Source organism: Salvelinus alpinus, chromosome 21, assembly GCF_045679555.1.
Source record: "Salvelinus alpinus chromosome 21, SLU_Salpinus.1, whole genome shotgun sequence".
Lineage (NCBI taxonomy): Eukaryota > Metazoa > Chordata > Actinopteri > Salmoniformes > Salmonidae > Salvelinus > Salvelinus alpinus.
In genome coordinates, this window is record NC_092106.1 from 51,346,382 (window position 1) to 51,362,299 (window position 15,918).

Genomic DNA, 15,918 nt, shown 5'->3' on the forward strand with positions numbered 1-15,918 from the left:
GTCCTTTCATCACTCTATCCAATCACAGGCCTCCAAGCTACAGAGGCAGACCATGTCTTCTGTCTCCCTCCTACTTCCTTCCTGTATATTAACCTCCCTTTCCTCTCTACCTCTCTCTTTCCTGTATCAATTCAATTCAAAGGGCTGTATTGACATGGGAAACATATGTTAACATTGCCAAAGCAAGTGAAATAGATAATAAACAATAAAAAATGAACAGTAAACATTACACTCACAAAAGTTCCAAAGGAATAAAGACATTTCATATGTCATATTATGTCTATAAACAGTGTTGTAATGATGTGCAAATAGTTAAAGTACAAAAGGGAAAATAAATAAGCATAAATATAGGTTGTATTTACAATGGTGTTTGTTCTTCACTGGTTGTCCTTTTCTTTTCGCTGTCTCTCTCCCTCTCTCTCTCCCTCTCCCTCGCTGTCTCTCTCTCCCTCTCTCTCCCTCTCTCTCGCTGTCTCTCTCCCTTGCGCTCTCCCTCTCTCTCTCCCTCTCTCTCGCTGTCTCCCTCTCTCTCGCTGTCTCTCTCCCTCGCGCTCTCCCTCTCTCTCTCCCTCTCTCTCACTGTCTCCTCTGTCTCCCTCTCTCTCCCTCTCTCTCGCTGTCTCCTCTGTCTCGCGCTGTCTCCTCTGTCTCGCGCTGTCTCCTCTGTCTCGCGCTGTCTCGCGCTGTCTCCTCTGTCTCGCGCTGTCTCCTCTGTCTCGCGCTGTCTCCTCTGTCTCGCGCTGTCTCCTCTGTCTCGCGCTGTCTCCTCTGTCTCGCGCTGTCTCCTCTGTCTCGCGCTGTCTCCGCTGTCTCACGCTGTCTCACGCTGTCTCACGCTGTCTCACGCTGTCTCGCGCTGTCTCGCGCTGTCTCTCGCTGTCTCTCTCTCTCTCTCTCTCTCTCTCTCTCTCTCTCTCTCTCTCTCTCTCTCTCTCTCTCTCTCTCTCTCTCTCTCTCTCTCTCTCTCTCTCTCTCTCTCTCTCTCTCTCTCTCTCTCTCTCTCTCTCTCTCTCTCTCTCTCTCTCTCTCTCGCTGTCTCTCTCACTGTCTCCTCTCTCCTCGCTCTTGCTGTCTTCTCTTCTCTCTCTCCTCCAGGTGTATTCTAACCGCTCTTCTCTCTCTCCTCCAGGTGTATTCTAACCTCTCTTCTCTCTCTCCTCCAGGTGTATTCTAACCTCTCTTCTCTCTCTCCTCCAGGTGTATTCTAACCTCTCTTCTCTCTCTCCTCCAGGTGTATTCTAACCTCTCTTCTCTCTCTCCTCCAGGTGTATTCTAACCTCTCTTCTCTCTCTCCTCCAGGTGTATAAAGGTTCTGCCACGTCCTACCAGATGCCCGGCCTGCAGACCAACAGTGAGTACCGCTTCAGGGTGTGTGCCATCCGCCAGTGCCAGGATGCTCCAGAGCTGAGTGGTCCCTACAGCCCCACGGTGACGCTCTCCCCCCAGCGCAGTGAGCTGTCAGCGGGCAGTGTGAGCAGTGTGGGCCCCCGGGCTGGAGCTGACCCCGCCAGGCCCCTAACAGATGAGCAGTGGGCTGCTCTCATCATTATGCTCTGCGCAGTCATCTCCATCCTCATCGCTTTCATCATCCAGTACTTTGTTATCAAGTGAGCTGTATCTCCCGTGTTTCTCTCCTCCGTCTCCTCCTCCTTTGTTCCTCCCTTCCTTCTCCTCCAAGCTGCAGGGTTACAGCTTTCATTTCCTGTCGATGTTGTAGTTTATTTCTGTTGTCACCTCTGTGTGATTATGATTATAGCAGAGGGAGGGAGTCCAGGAGGAAATGATATAATGTATTGCTATGATACCTTCCTGTCTTCCCCTCCCTCACCTCCCTTTACAGAAGCCTCTCAATGTTTATCAAGACTCCGCTGTGGTTGGTTACCCTGCACAGAATAGAGTACCACATTATGAGTCATAATTACCCATAAGACCTAGCGGTCAAACAGGGTAATGGTTCCAATATTTTTTCCACCATTCATTTTTCCACATAGGGAATTTTAGAAACACTTAGAATAAGGGCTGTGTTTTGTGTAGGCTTAGCCTGGCGTGACGTTTTTGATAACCGTGTAAATCTCTTTCAGACAAGGTGACCTTTGTCAATGTATTTGCCTGTATTTACCATGCAAAACTTAAATGCTAATTAGCTGCTAATGTGGCTATCATAAAGAACTACAAATACCATGATGATCTGGACGAGACTGACGAATCGAGGCGAAGGTACGAATCTCTGTATTAACTATCTAATGTTAGCTAAATGTAGTCATTAATAAATTGTCAAAAAAATAAATAAATGGACAATTCTGACAACTGTCTTATGCAAGTATTAAATTGACACAATACCTGTTAACAAAGTTGTCAGCTAGAGATGAGGTGCAGGAGCATGCTGGGATTTGTAGTTTTGCATGATGTCTACTTTGACTATAATTAGCATTTTCACATCTGAGAGTAAAATGGAGCAGAAATATATTGATAAAAGTCCCAGAGAGATTTACACGGGTATCAAAAACGTCACGCCAGGCTAAGCCTACACAAAACACAGCCCTTCATTTTAAGTGTTTCTAAAATCCCCTATGTGGAAAAAATTTATGGTGGACAAACTATTGGAACCATTACCCTGTTTGACCGCTAGGTCTTATGGGTATTATGACACCTCCACTGTGAGTCTCTATACTTCATTGTGATTGGTTAACCTGTACAGAATGGATAATGAAGGAGCAGGGATATACGGTTAAAATAAATTTCACTCACCATGTACGTGTCCGACCATATATATGTATAGATTATTCATTTATTTATATCGGAGTTTAAAAGGGGCCGGTATGAAACTATGTTAGTATGTAGGTTGATATTATATAGCCTATGTGCTGTTAGAACCTGGGACCTGATTTGGCCAGTGTTTTGCACAGAAGTGCATGTCCGGATGCACAGGTGTAGGGTGTGCCACAGTGACCTGGCTTCACGTGCTCGTGGGAAATAGGAAACTGGGCAAGATTTGTGTTCAAGTGCTTTTGAAGTCAGAATAATTATTCAACTGATTTAGATTCAAGCTAGCTTGATAGGCTTGCTAACATTTGCTTATAATAAAGTTAGCTAGCTTGCTTAACGTTGACAATATGGTCAGACTAGCTACGTTTATCCAAATTAATAAGGTTGTAATTGTCAAACTCATTTGTTGTCATTTGTTTTGGTTGAAAAGGTTCAAGGTGAAATGTCTCAACCCCCAGGAACAACATTTTCTCAGTTTCCCCGCTTGTAATTCTGACTTGAAGGTCATTCAAGTGAAATTTCCAACTGGGAACTAGGAGCTTCCGATAACTCAGATTTAGCATGTGAACACGGCAACAGTTAGGAAGTGGCTGGGTGAGGGGATGGGGGGGTCAGAGGTCAGATGTACCACAGAGATACCTCGGAAAGGGGAAGTGGCCTCACCACACCTTCTGCAGTTTATTTAAAGGGTTAAATAGAGAGGACGAATAGATATCCAAATTCTTGTTTGCATTATAGAACGTTCATTTAGCACTTTCCAACTTTGTTGATGTTCGGAATGTGTAGGGATGCAAAAGTCGACTGGAGAAATGTTAGTATATTTTTGTATAGTGAAGACACACGGACCGGTTAGTAGTTGGAGAAATGAATCGCTCAGAAGTAGAGTTTAGGGAAAAATATAACATAAAACCAAACTAACACAATGATTATGATGATGAATAATTCTAATTATTTTTTACTATCATATAGTTATACTGTAGCTTGTATTTACAATCATGCAGAATCTTTTTTTGTTTTTTTTTGTTCTTCAGCACAAAACATCTACTTCCCTTACTATCCTTATTCTCTCTCTTTGTTTTTTGTTTTTTTCACGACTTCATTTTGCACCTTAAGTGAAAGAGGAAACCTTGACTGAATGTGTCTTGGTTTTGTTATCCATTTTATAGAACTACGTATTTTCAGATTGTACAAGCCCTACTGGTGTTTTGGGTGTTTTAAAAAAAGTTCTAGTACCTTCCACATGATGTGTTCTCATAGTAACAACAGATGCTTTTTCTCCCGTCGGTATCAGACCAGTTTGTTGTTTTCAGAGGATTAAAGAAAACAAATAAACTTGGATGCATTTTCTTAATTTCGCTGAAGTTTATTTTTTATTTTTATTATTTTTATTTTAGAAAACACAATTTGTTTTTGTTTATTTCATTTTTTAGCAATATTGATTTGATGTTAGTAAACATATAATACGTATAATAATCATGATGAAATTAAATAATAGTATTTGGAGGATATCAACGTTTCTGATTTATTTTGATTTCTTTACATCAGAGTCATTCATGTGAATATCTATTTTTTTATAAGATTGAAGTATATGGTATTATAAACTATGTCCAGAGAAAATAAGAAAACACCTACATAGCTTAATAATCATAAACCGTGAAAAGTAAAAACTACCGCAGATCAGAGCTGTGTTAACTCGTACTTCCTGTTGATCTAAAGTTTGGCCTTTTTTCTTTTTTGCGGACACACACTTCCTTCACGCCATTTCACCCGGTGCATGGTGCTACACGTCACGGGGGGGGTTGTAGATTTCAGCGCGCAATATGGGTATAGAGACCCAGCTGAGCACTCGCTCTCAAGTCTGGATGGTGGAATCTATTCAACGCACCGCTACAGGTTTACCAGTGCAGGGCGCGTACACTACACGACAAAATCACATTAAACCACTGTCTTTCCTCCAGTATTCTCTTGTGATGGATCTTACGGTTTCATCAGGGAGCCATAAAGAAGTAAAGGAATGGCATCGCTGAATTCACGTTATGTTATTTCATGCTGCCACAGAATGGAAAGAAGTTAAACCAAAATTATTTTTGTATTTGAATTTCATTGTTTAAAGTCGAGAGATAAGTCACTCAAAGTAAGGGAATGTTCAATGAGGCTGGGTGTTTAAGTACTCCTCTAGGATAATCTGGTGTGGTTGGTGGACAATATGGTGTAGTTTGGACAATATGGTGTAGTTGCTCTCCAACAAATATAGAAGACCGAGGACATCCAAAATCCATCAGTTTAACGAATGAAGTAACGCTGCAACCGAATGCGTGTGTGAGAGAATCTAATTGACACGTAGTCTAATTCAATACGTAAATTCCGAAATACTTACATTTTAATCGATAACAAATGACATGACCTTCCCCTGAATTCTATCAAATAAAATACAGAATCCTTTAAAATATGCTAGCTAAACTGAGAAACATTGACAACATGCTGACACGAGTCACTGAAAAGGATTGAGGGCAAAGGCTCAATTAATCTGATCTTGTTCAATCGAAACGCTAATAATTTAATCCCTGTGATTGACAGTATACAGGTACAATTGCATGTTGACTAACCAATCGCAGTGAAATTAGATAAATCTAGTAGATTGTCTTGATAGCCACATCCATTTAACGTTTTTTTGGTCGGCTAGCAAGCTAAACTTCACGTCACACATCCGTTGACTTTTGGGACCAATTTCTCCAGCCTCTTTGTAGCTAGCTATCGTTAGTTCAAATGAAGCCAAATGATGTCCTAATATGAAAGTATAGATCCACCATGGTGTTGTCGGTTTAAGAAGTTATGACCAGGCGCAGGGTTCTCGGTTGAACGTGGACGCGCATCGGACAGTCCTTACACTTTGACACCCACACCGCCCCGTTACGTATAACCCCGCCCACCGGGTAAAAAATGGCATAAAAATGAGTATGTCCCTTTTTTTTTCTCTCTCTGTGTGTTCCAAGTCTTTGTAACCGATTTGCCGAGTTATGCGAGCTAATCAATGTAGTCTGTGATCAGGCAGTAAGTAGTCTAGTGTTGTGTTTTGTTATGGACAAATATGATTCTGGCTGTTGCAACAATTATAAAGCTGATGATACAGGTACTTTGCATAACGTTTTTTTCGGGGGGGGGGGGGATTACATTGATTTGGTCGACCAGGCATCTTTTGATTTCTGATGTCTTAATTCTTTGTCGTTTTTAAAGAATTAAATTCCTATTTTTGATAGTGATTGCATCGTGTGCCATTGTAAACAGCTCAGCGTGGTGGCAGGTCAAGCTACTACCTGTCGGGCTGAGAGAGAGACGAAACAAAACACTACAAAAATAAGATAATTAAAATATGCACACACAAAAAAAATGAGACCATTTTTATGTAATTTTAATGTTTGCAGTTACCTCATACACCGTACATTCCAAAATGAAAATTTGTTATACTATAAATACTACCGGTACCAGACATATCACTTTCAAATGTTCGTTATGGGAATTATAATGTAGAATCATAAGTATGTATCTAAAGTGTGTCTGTATAGCCATGATATCTACAAAGATCCATGCACAATAAAGATTTATAATTCTTAATTTCACCTTGTCTTGATTTGTCACGTTTTCCTCTACATTTTTGTGGACCCCCCCTCCCGGGACAGGACCACAGTGTCCCCCGACCTGCATCTTGACCCCCGGGACGACCACTGTGTCCCCCGACCTGCATCTTGACCCCCGGGACAGGACCACGGTGACCGGCATGTGGGCCCCCAGACAGTGTCCCAACGACCAACCACCTGGTCGTGGACTGGGGACGGACAAACAGACCCCACAGAGCCCCTGGACACATTTTAGATCCAACCAAATCATGAGAAAACAAAAATATCATCTTTCCAATGGGTCAAGTAATTAACAAAAAAACAGAGCAAACTAGAATGTTATTTGGCCCTAAACAGAGAGTACACAGTGGCAGAATACCTGACCACTGTAACTGACTGAACCTTAAGGAAGGCTTTGACTATGTACATGTAACGGATGTGAAATGGCTAGCTAGTTAGCGGTGGTGCGCGCTAATGGCGTTTCAATCGGTGACATCACTTGCTCTGAGACCTTGAAGTAGTTGTTCCCCTTGCTCTGCAAGGGCCGCGGCTTTTGTGGAGCGATGGGTAACGATGCTTCGTGGGTGACTGTTGTTGATGTGTGCAGAGGGTCCCTGGTTCGCCCCCGGGTCGGGGCGAGGGGACGGACTAAAGTTAAACTGTTACATACAGACTCAATGAGCATAGCCTTGCTATTGAGAAAGGCCGCCGTAGGCAAACCTGGCTCTCGAGAAGACAGGCTATGTGCACACTGCCCACAAAATGAGGTGGAAACTGAGCTGCACTTCCTAACCTCCTGCCAAATGTATGACCATATTAGAGAGACATATTTCCCTCAGATCACACAGATCCACAAAGAATTTGAAAACAAATCCAATTTTGATAAACTCCCATATCTACTGGGTGAAATACCACAGTGTGCTATCACAGCAGCAAGATTTGTGACCTGAAGAACAAACACCATTGTAAATACAATCCATAATTCTGTTTATTTCCCCATTTTGTACCTTAACTATTTGCACATCATTACATCACTGTATATAGACATAATATGACATTTTAAAATGTCTTTATTCTTTATGGAACTTTTGTGAGTGTAATGTTTACTGTTAATTTATTTCACTTTATGATCTACTTCACTTGCTTTGGCAACGTTAACATATGTTGTGAGAGAGACCTGGATCAGGAGCAGGTGGACTGGGGACGGCCAAGTGGTCCTGAGGCATTAAACACACTTACAACCAGTAACACAGTGTAAAGAGTAGGGCCATGTAACATTTACATTACATTTAAGTCATTTAGCAGACGCTCTTATCCAGAGCGACTTACAAATTGGTGCATTCACCTTATGATATCCAGTGGAACAACCACTTTACAATAGTGCATCTAACTCTTTTAAGGGGGAGGGGGGGGTTAGGAGGATTACTTTATCCTATCCTAGGTATTCCTTAAAGAGGTGGGGTTTCAGGTGTCTCCGGAAGGTGGTGATTGACTCCGCTGACCTGGCGTCGTGAGGGAGTTTGTTCCACCATTGGGGTGCCAGAGCAGCGAACAGTTTTGACTGGGCTGAGCGGGAACTGTACTTCCTCAGAGGTAGGGAGGCGAGCAGGCCAGAGGTGGATGAACGCAGTGCCCTTGTTTGGGTGTAGGGCCTGATCAGAGCCTGAAGGTACGGAGGTGCCGTTCCCCTCACAGCTCCGTAGGCAAGCACCATGGTCTTGTAGCGGATGCGAGCTTCAACTGGAAGCCAGTGGAGAGAGCGGAGGAGCGGGGTGACGTGAGAGAACTTGGGAAGGTTGAACACCAGACGGGCTGCGGCGTTCTGGATGAGTTGTAGGGGTTTAATGGCACAGGCAGGGAGCCCAGCCAACAGCGAGTTGCAGTAATCCAGACGGGAGATGACAAGTGCCTGGATTAGGACCTGCGCCGCTTCCTGTGTGAGGCAGGGTCGTACTCTGCGAATGTTGTAGAGCATGAACCTACAGGAACGGGTCACCGCCTTGATGTGAGTTGAGAACGACAGGGTGTTGTCCAGGATCACGCCAAGGTTCTTAGCGCTCTGGGAGGAGGACACAATGGAGTTGTCAACCGTAATGGCGAGATCATGGAACGGGCAGTCCTTCCCCGGGAGGAAGAGCAGCTCCGTCTTGCCGAGGTTCAGCTTGAGGTGGTGATCCGTCATCCACACTGATATGTCTGCCAGACATGCAGAGATGCGATTCGCCACCTGGTTATCAGAGGGGGGAAAGGAGAAGATTAATTGTGTGTCGTCTGCATAGCAATGATAGGAGAGGCCATGTGAGGATATGACAGAGCCAAGTGACTTGGTGTATAGCGAGAATAGGAGAGGGCCTAGAACAGAGCCCTGGGGGACACCAGTGGTGAGAGCACGTGGTGCGGAGACAGATTCTCGCCACGCCACCTGGTAGGAGCGACCTGTCAGGTAGGACGCAATCCAAGCGTGGGCCGCGCCGGAGATGCCCAGCTCGGAGAGGGTGGAGAGGAGGATCTGATGGTTCACAGTATCAAAGGCAGCCAAATAGGTCTAGAAGGAGGAGAGCAGAGGAGAGAGAGTTAGCTTTAGCAGTGCGGAGCGCCTCCGTGACACAGAGAAGAGCAGTCTCAGTTGAATGACTAGTCTTGAAACCTGACTGATTTGGATCAAGAAGGTCATTCTGAGAGAGATAGCAGGAGAGCTGGCCAAGGACGGCACGTTCAAGAGTTTTGGAGAGAAAAGAAAGAAGGGATACTGGTCTGTAGTTGTTGACATCGGAGGGATCGAGTGTAGGTTTTTTCAGAAGGGGTGCAACTCTCGCTCTCTTGAAGATGGAAGGGACGTAGCCAGCGGTCAAGGATGAGTTGATGAGCGAGGTGAGGTAAGGGAGAAGGTCTCCGGAAATGGTCTGGAGAAGAGAGGAGGGGATAGGGTCAAGCGGGCAGGTTGTTGGGCGGCCGGCCGTCACAAGACGCGAGATTTCATCTGGAGAGAGAGGGGAGAAAGAGGTCAAAGCACAGGGTAGGGCAGTGTGAGCAGAACCAGCGGTGTCGTTTGACTTAGCAAACGAGGATCGGATGTCGTCGACCTTCTTTTCAAAATGGTTGACGAAGTCATCCGCAGAGAGGGAGGAGGAGGGGGAGGAGGATTCAGGAGGGAGGAGAAGGTGGCAAAGAGCTTCCTAGGGTTAGAGGCAGATGCTTGGAATTTAGAGTGGTAGAAAGTGGCTTTAGCAGCAGAGACAGAAGAGGAGAATGTAGAGAGGAGGGAGTGAAAGGATGCCAAGTCCGCAGGGAGGCGAGTTTTCCTCCATTTCCGCTCGGCTGCCCGGAGCCCTGTTCTGTGAGCTCGCAGTGAGTCGTCGAGCCACGGAGCAGGAGGGGAGGACCGAGCCGGCCTGGAGGATAGGGGACATAGAGAGTCAAAGGATGCAGAAAGGGAGGAGAGGAAGGTTGAGGAGGCAGAATCAGGAGATAGGTTGGAGAAGGTTTGAGCAGAGGGAAGAGATGATAGGATGGAAGAGGAGAGAGTAGCGGGGGAGAGAGAGCGAAGGTTGGGACGGCGCGATACCATCCGAGTAGGGGCAGTGTGGGAAGTGTTGGATGAGAGCGAGAGGGAAAAGGATACAAGGTAGTGGTCGGAGACTTGGAGGGGAGTTGCAGTGAGATTAGTGGAAGAAACTAGTGGAACACACTTACAACCAGTAACACAGTGTAAAGAGTAGGGCCATGCAACACACTTACAACCAGTAACACAGTGTAAAGAGTAGGGCCATGCAACACACTTACAACCAGTAACACAGTGTAAAGAGTAGGGCCATGCAACACACTTACAACCAGTAACACAGTGTAAAGAGGGGCCATGTAACACTTACAACCAGTAACACAGTGTAAAGAGTAGGATCATGCAACACACTTACAACCAGTAACACAGTGTAAAGAGTAGGGCCATGCAACACACTTACAACCAGTAACACAGTGTAAAGAATAGGGCCATGCAACACACTTACAACCAGTAACACAGTGTAAAGAGTAGGGCCATGCAACACACTTACAACCAGTAACACAGTGTAAAGAGTAGGGCCATGCAACACACTTACAACCAGTAACACAGTGTAAAGAGTAGGGCCATGCAACACACTTACAACCAGTAACACAGTGTAAAGAGTAGGGCCATGCAACACACTTACAACCAGTAACACAGTGTAAAGAGTAGGGCCATGCAACACATTTACAACCAGTAACACAGTGTAAAGAGTAGGGCCATGCAACACACTTACAACCAGTAACACAGTGTAAAGAGTAGGGCCATGCAACACACTTACAACCAGTAACACAGTGTAAAGAGTAGGGCCATGCAACACACTTACAACCAGTAACACAGTGTAAAGAGTAGGGCCATGCAACACACAACCAGTAACACAGTGTAAAGAGTAGGGGACATTTCGGTGGACACTGTGGCCCTGTCCGGAGGCAGCCCCACCCTCTTTGCCAAAGCACAGCCCCACCCTCTTTGCCAAAGCACAGCCCCCACACAACCTGGGGTTTTTAATTGAAGAGGTCTGTCCAAAGGATATCAAGGATCAGGATTCTATATGGAGGAATGGTCTTAAGAATTCTCCCAATGTGTTCTATAAAACATTGACAAGGGCTAGTCTTCGCAGTGCTAGAATATTGAAAATCTTTTACAGTTATTTTTTGATACCTGTTAAGATAAATATATATTTTTCTGAGCAATTGTATTTGTATAAAATAATACAATTTCCAAAAAATTTTGAGCATACAATGTGTTGTTTCTTATAGTATTTTTTTTGCTCATGTGTATCAAGGGTGCCACTAATTTTGTACCTGACTGTATTACCCATGATTCTTGAAAAATATAACTTATAAATGCCTCAACTGTCCTACCCCCATCAGAACCCAAAGTACAAGCTGGTTTTACTCATTGTAAACAGGCTCTGTATAGCAACAGATCATAGCAACACATTCAAAACATGATTAAAACAATAATAGTAATGGATGGTCAGTCCTTGCATCTATTTCTCTGTCCTATGAATTTGAGAGTGGTTACATTTCTCCGGACCCATCGCTCAGCTTTTTACCAAAACAGTGGCAGGGTGTATCTTTGTTACTGTTTGGACTGCAGAGTGCCCCTTTTTAAGGCTGACTGAGAAAAGGCAAATATATTTTATTAATGCACTAGCTCCTAACTTTTTTCACTTAATGTACTACCAAGTACATTTTACTCTGCCCACAGAGTACCCCCGAAGTACCCCATCTTGTACATTTTACTCTGCCCACAGAGTACCCCCGAAGTACCCCATCTTGTACATTTTACTCTGCCCACAGAGTACCCCCGAAGTACCCCATCTTGTACATTTTACTCTGCCCACAGAGTACCCCCGAAGTACCCCATCTTGTACATTTTACTCTGCCCACAGAGTACCCCCGAAGTACCCCATCTTGTACATTTTACCAGTAAGCCTATGATCTCATGAGTCTTCTCAAGCACCCCCTGCGGATAGAACAGGTACCCCCAGTGGTCTTAGTACCCGCTGGTTGGGAAACACTGTATTAATTGATACATCTGGAACTGTTGTGGAGGGTTTTTGAGGGGTGGATCTGGAAGGGAAGAGTTTTTAAACGGTTTGGCCGGTTGTTTTTGGAGTGGTCAGAAGAGAAGGTTTTAAAAACCTCCACACGTTTACAGATTCTCCCCTTCTGACTCGTCTGTCATAAAGAACACTGTGTTCTGGGGCCAAAGACTGACGAACATATTAGGGAGTTGGCAGGGGACTGACTGGGATCAGACATTTCTGACACACAAGCCTTTTTATCACCTCAAAGCGCCCACACCGGCCCATTTCTCCCCTCCAGACCCCCTGTTATTAAACACCAATTAAGACAGGCCCACTGGGCTTAGAATGGACCAGCCGATCTGGCAATTTGCCCAAACTTCCCCTTTGGCCATCCTAGTACAGCCTTAGGAGTTGTGGATGCTGCTTCTGCTTTCCTGTCATGCTCCAGCTACGACACATCTTCACACACGTCCCAATGTCAACAACTTGTCACCTGGTAAGTCAGCAGTCCTGGTTCTGCTACCTAGTACACAGTGGCCATTTTAATGGCTTTTTGACTCGTTAGAAAATTAGCTATGAGGAAAGACAAAGATCTGTGTTGAAAATAGCCTTGTAACTACTTAATGTGGCAAATACATGACACGCGTACATCATTATGTGGTAAAGATATCGTGACACGTCACACATTCCCCTGACAGCTGAATAGCAGAGGACACACGGAGAAAAGGCTCAATCCGAGACAGGGAGACATGATGGTACTGTTAGCCAGGGAGACGTGATGGTAGTGTTAGCCAAGGAGACATGGTGGTAGTGTTAGCCAGGCCAGGGAGACATGATGGTAGTGTTAGTCAGGGAGACATGATGGTACTGTTAGCCAGGGAGACGTGATGGTAGTGTTAGTCAGGGAGACATGATGGTAGTGTTAGTCAGGGAGACATGGTGGTAGTGTTAGTCAGGGAGACATGGTGGTAGTGTTAGTCAGGGAGACATGATGGTAGTGTTAGTCAGGGAGACATGGTGGTAGTGTTAGACAGGGAGACATGGTGGTAGTGTTAGTCAGGGAGACATGATGGTAGTGTTAGACAGGGAGACATGGTGGTAGTGTTAGTCAGGGAGACATGGTGGTAGTGTTAGTCAGGGAGACATGGTGGTAGTGTTAGTCAAGGAGACATGGTGGTAGTGTTAGTCAGGGAGACATGGTGGTAGTGTTAGTCAGGGAGACATGATGGTAGTGTTAGACAGGGAGACATGGTGGTAGTGTTAGTCAGGGAGACATGGTGGTAGTGTTAGTCAGGGAGACATGGTGGTAGTGTTAGTCAAGGAGACATGGTGGTAGTGTTAGTCAGGGAGACATGGTGGTAGTGTTAGTCAGGGAGACATGGTGGTAGTGTTAGTCAGGGAGACATGGTGGTAGTGTTAGTCAGGGAGACATGGTGGTAGTGTTAGCCAGGGAGACATGGTGGTAGTGTTAGCCAGGGAGACATGGTGGTAGTGTTAGTCAGGGAGACATGGTGGTAGTGTTAGTCAAGGAGACATGGTGGTAGTGTTAGTCAGGGAGACATGATGGTAGTGTTAGTCAGGGAGACATGGTGGTAGTGTTAGACAGGGAGACATGGTGGTAGTGTTAGTCAGGGAGACATGGTGGTAGTGTTAGTCAGGGAGACATGATGGTAGTGTTAGCCAGGGAGACATGGTGGTAGTGTTAGTCAGGGAGACATGGTGGTAGTGTTAGTCAGGGAGACATGGTGGTAGTGTTAGTCAGGGAGACATGGTGGTAGTGTTAGTCAGGGAGACATGATGGTAGTGTTAGTCAGGGAGACATGATGGTAGTGTTAGTCAGGCCAGGGAGACATGGTGGTAGTGTTAGTCAGGGAGACATGATGGTAGTGTTAGTCAGGGAGACATGATGGTAGTGTTAGTCAGGCCAGGGAGACATGGTGGTAGTGTTAGTCAGGGAGACATGGTGGTAGTGTTAGTCAGGGAGACATGGTGGTAGTGTTAGTCAGGGAGACATGGTGGTAGTGTTAGTCAGGGAGACATGGTGGTAGTGTTAGTCAGGGAGACATGGTGGTAGTGTTAGTCAGGGAGACATGATGGTAGTGTTAGTCAGGGAGACATGGTGGTAGTGTTAGTCAGGGAGACATGGTGGTAGTGTTAGTCAGGGAGACATGGTGGTAGTGTTAGTCAGGGAGACATGGTGGTAGTGTTAGTCAGGGAGACATGGTGGTAGTGTTAGTCAGGGAGACATGGTGGTAGTGTTAGTCAGGGAGACATGGTGGTAGTGTTAGTCAGGGAGACATGGTGGTAGTGTTAGTCAGGGAGACATGGTGGTAGTGTTAGTCAGGGAGACATGGTGGTAGTGTTAGTCAGGGAGACATGATGGTAGTGTTAGTCAGGGAGACATGATGGTAGTGTTAGTCAGGCCAGGGAGACATGGTGGTAGTGTTAGTCAGGGAGACATGATGGTAGTGTTAGTCAGGGAGACATGATGGTAGTGTTAGCCAGGGAGACATGGTGGTAGTGTTAGTCAGGGAGACATGGTGGTAGTGTTAGCCAGGGAGACATGATGGTAGTGTTAGTCAGGGAGACATGATGGTAGTGTTAGCCAGGCCAGGGAGACATGGTGGTAGTGTTAGCCAGGGAGACATGATGGTAGTGTTAGTCAGGGAGACATGATGGTAGTGTTAGCCAGGCCAGGGAGACATGGTGGTAGTGTTAGTCAGGGAGACATGGTGGTAGTGTTAGCCAGGCCAGGGAGACATGGTGGTAGTGTTAGCCAGGGAGACATGATGGTAGTGTTAGCCAGGGAGACATGGTGGTAGTGTTAGTCAGGGAGACATGATGGTAGTGTTAGTCAGGGAGACATGATGGTAGTGTTAGTCAGGGAGACATGATGGTAGTGTTAGTCAGGGAGACATGATGGTAGTGTTAGCCAGGGAGACATGATGGTAGTGTTAGCCAGGGAGACATGGTGGTAGTGTTAGCCAGGGAGACATGGTGGTAGTGTTAGCCAAGGAGACATGATGGTAGTGTTAGCCAGGGAGACATGGTGGTAGTGTTAGTCAGGGAGACATGATGGTAGTGTTAGCCAGGCCAGGGAGACATGGTGGTAGTGTTAGTCAGGGAGACATGATGGTAGTGTTAGTCAGGGAGACATGATGGTAGTGTTAGTCAGGGAGACATGGTGGTAGTGTTAGTCAGGGAGACATGGTGGTAGTGTTAGCCAGGGAGACATGGTGGTAGTGTTAGCCAGGGAGACATGGTGGTAGTGTTAGCCAGGGAGACATGGTGGTAGTGTTAGCCAGGGAGACATGATGGTAGTGTTAGCCAGGGAGACATGGTGGTAGTGTTAGTCAGGGAGACATGGTGGTAGTGTTAGCCAGGGAGACATGATGGTAGTGTTAGCCAGGGAGACATGATGGTAGTGTTAGCCAGGGAGACATGATGGTAGTGTTAGCCAGGGAGACATGATGGTAGTGTTAGTCAGGGAGACATGGTGGTAGTGTTAGTCAGGGAGACATGGTGGTAGTGTTAGTCAGGGAGACATGATGGTAGTGTTAGTCAGGGAGACATGATGGTAGTGTTAGTCAGGGAGACATGATGGTAGTGTTAGTCAGGGAGACATGGTGGTAGTGTTAGCCAGGGAGACATGGTGGTAGTGTTAGTCAGGGAGACATGATGGTAGTGTTAGTCAGGGAGACGTGATGGTAGTGTTAGTCAGGGAGACATGGTGGTAGTGTTAGCCAGGGAGACATGGTGGTAGTGTTAGTCAGGGAGACATGGTGGTAGTGTTAGTCAGGGAGACATGGTGGTAGTGTTAGTCAGGGAGACGTGATGGTAGTGTTAGTCAGGGAGACATGGTGGTAGTGTTAGTCAGGGAGACATGATGGTAGTGTTAGCCAGGGAGACATGGTGGTAGTGTTAGTCAGGGAGACGTGATGGTAGTGTTAGTCAGGGAGACGTGA

At 45.7% G+C, this 15,918-nt stretch overlaps 1 protein-coding gene across 6 annotated transcripts in view; it reads left to right on the top strand.

Annotated features, from left to right (window-relative positions):
• The window catches only part of fndc3a (fibronectin type III domain containing 3A), a 206,337-nt gene extending 199,959 nt beyond the window's left edge, over window positions 1-6,378 (top strand). For all 6 annotated transcript variants that reach the window (XM_071358146.1, XM_071358147.1, XM_071358149.1 and 3 more), the window contains one exon: window positions 1,300-6,378. In XM_071358146.1, coding sequence (XP_071214247.1) covers window positions 1,300-1,611 — 312 coding nt within the window. In that variant the 3' untranslated portion in view covers window positions 1,612-6,378. The remainder of the gene's footprint in view (window positions 1-1,299) is intronic.
• Window positions 6,379-15,918: the final 9,540 nt, after the last annotated feature.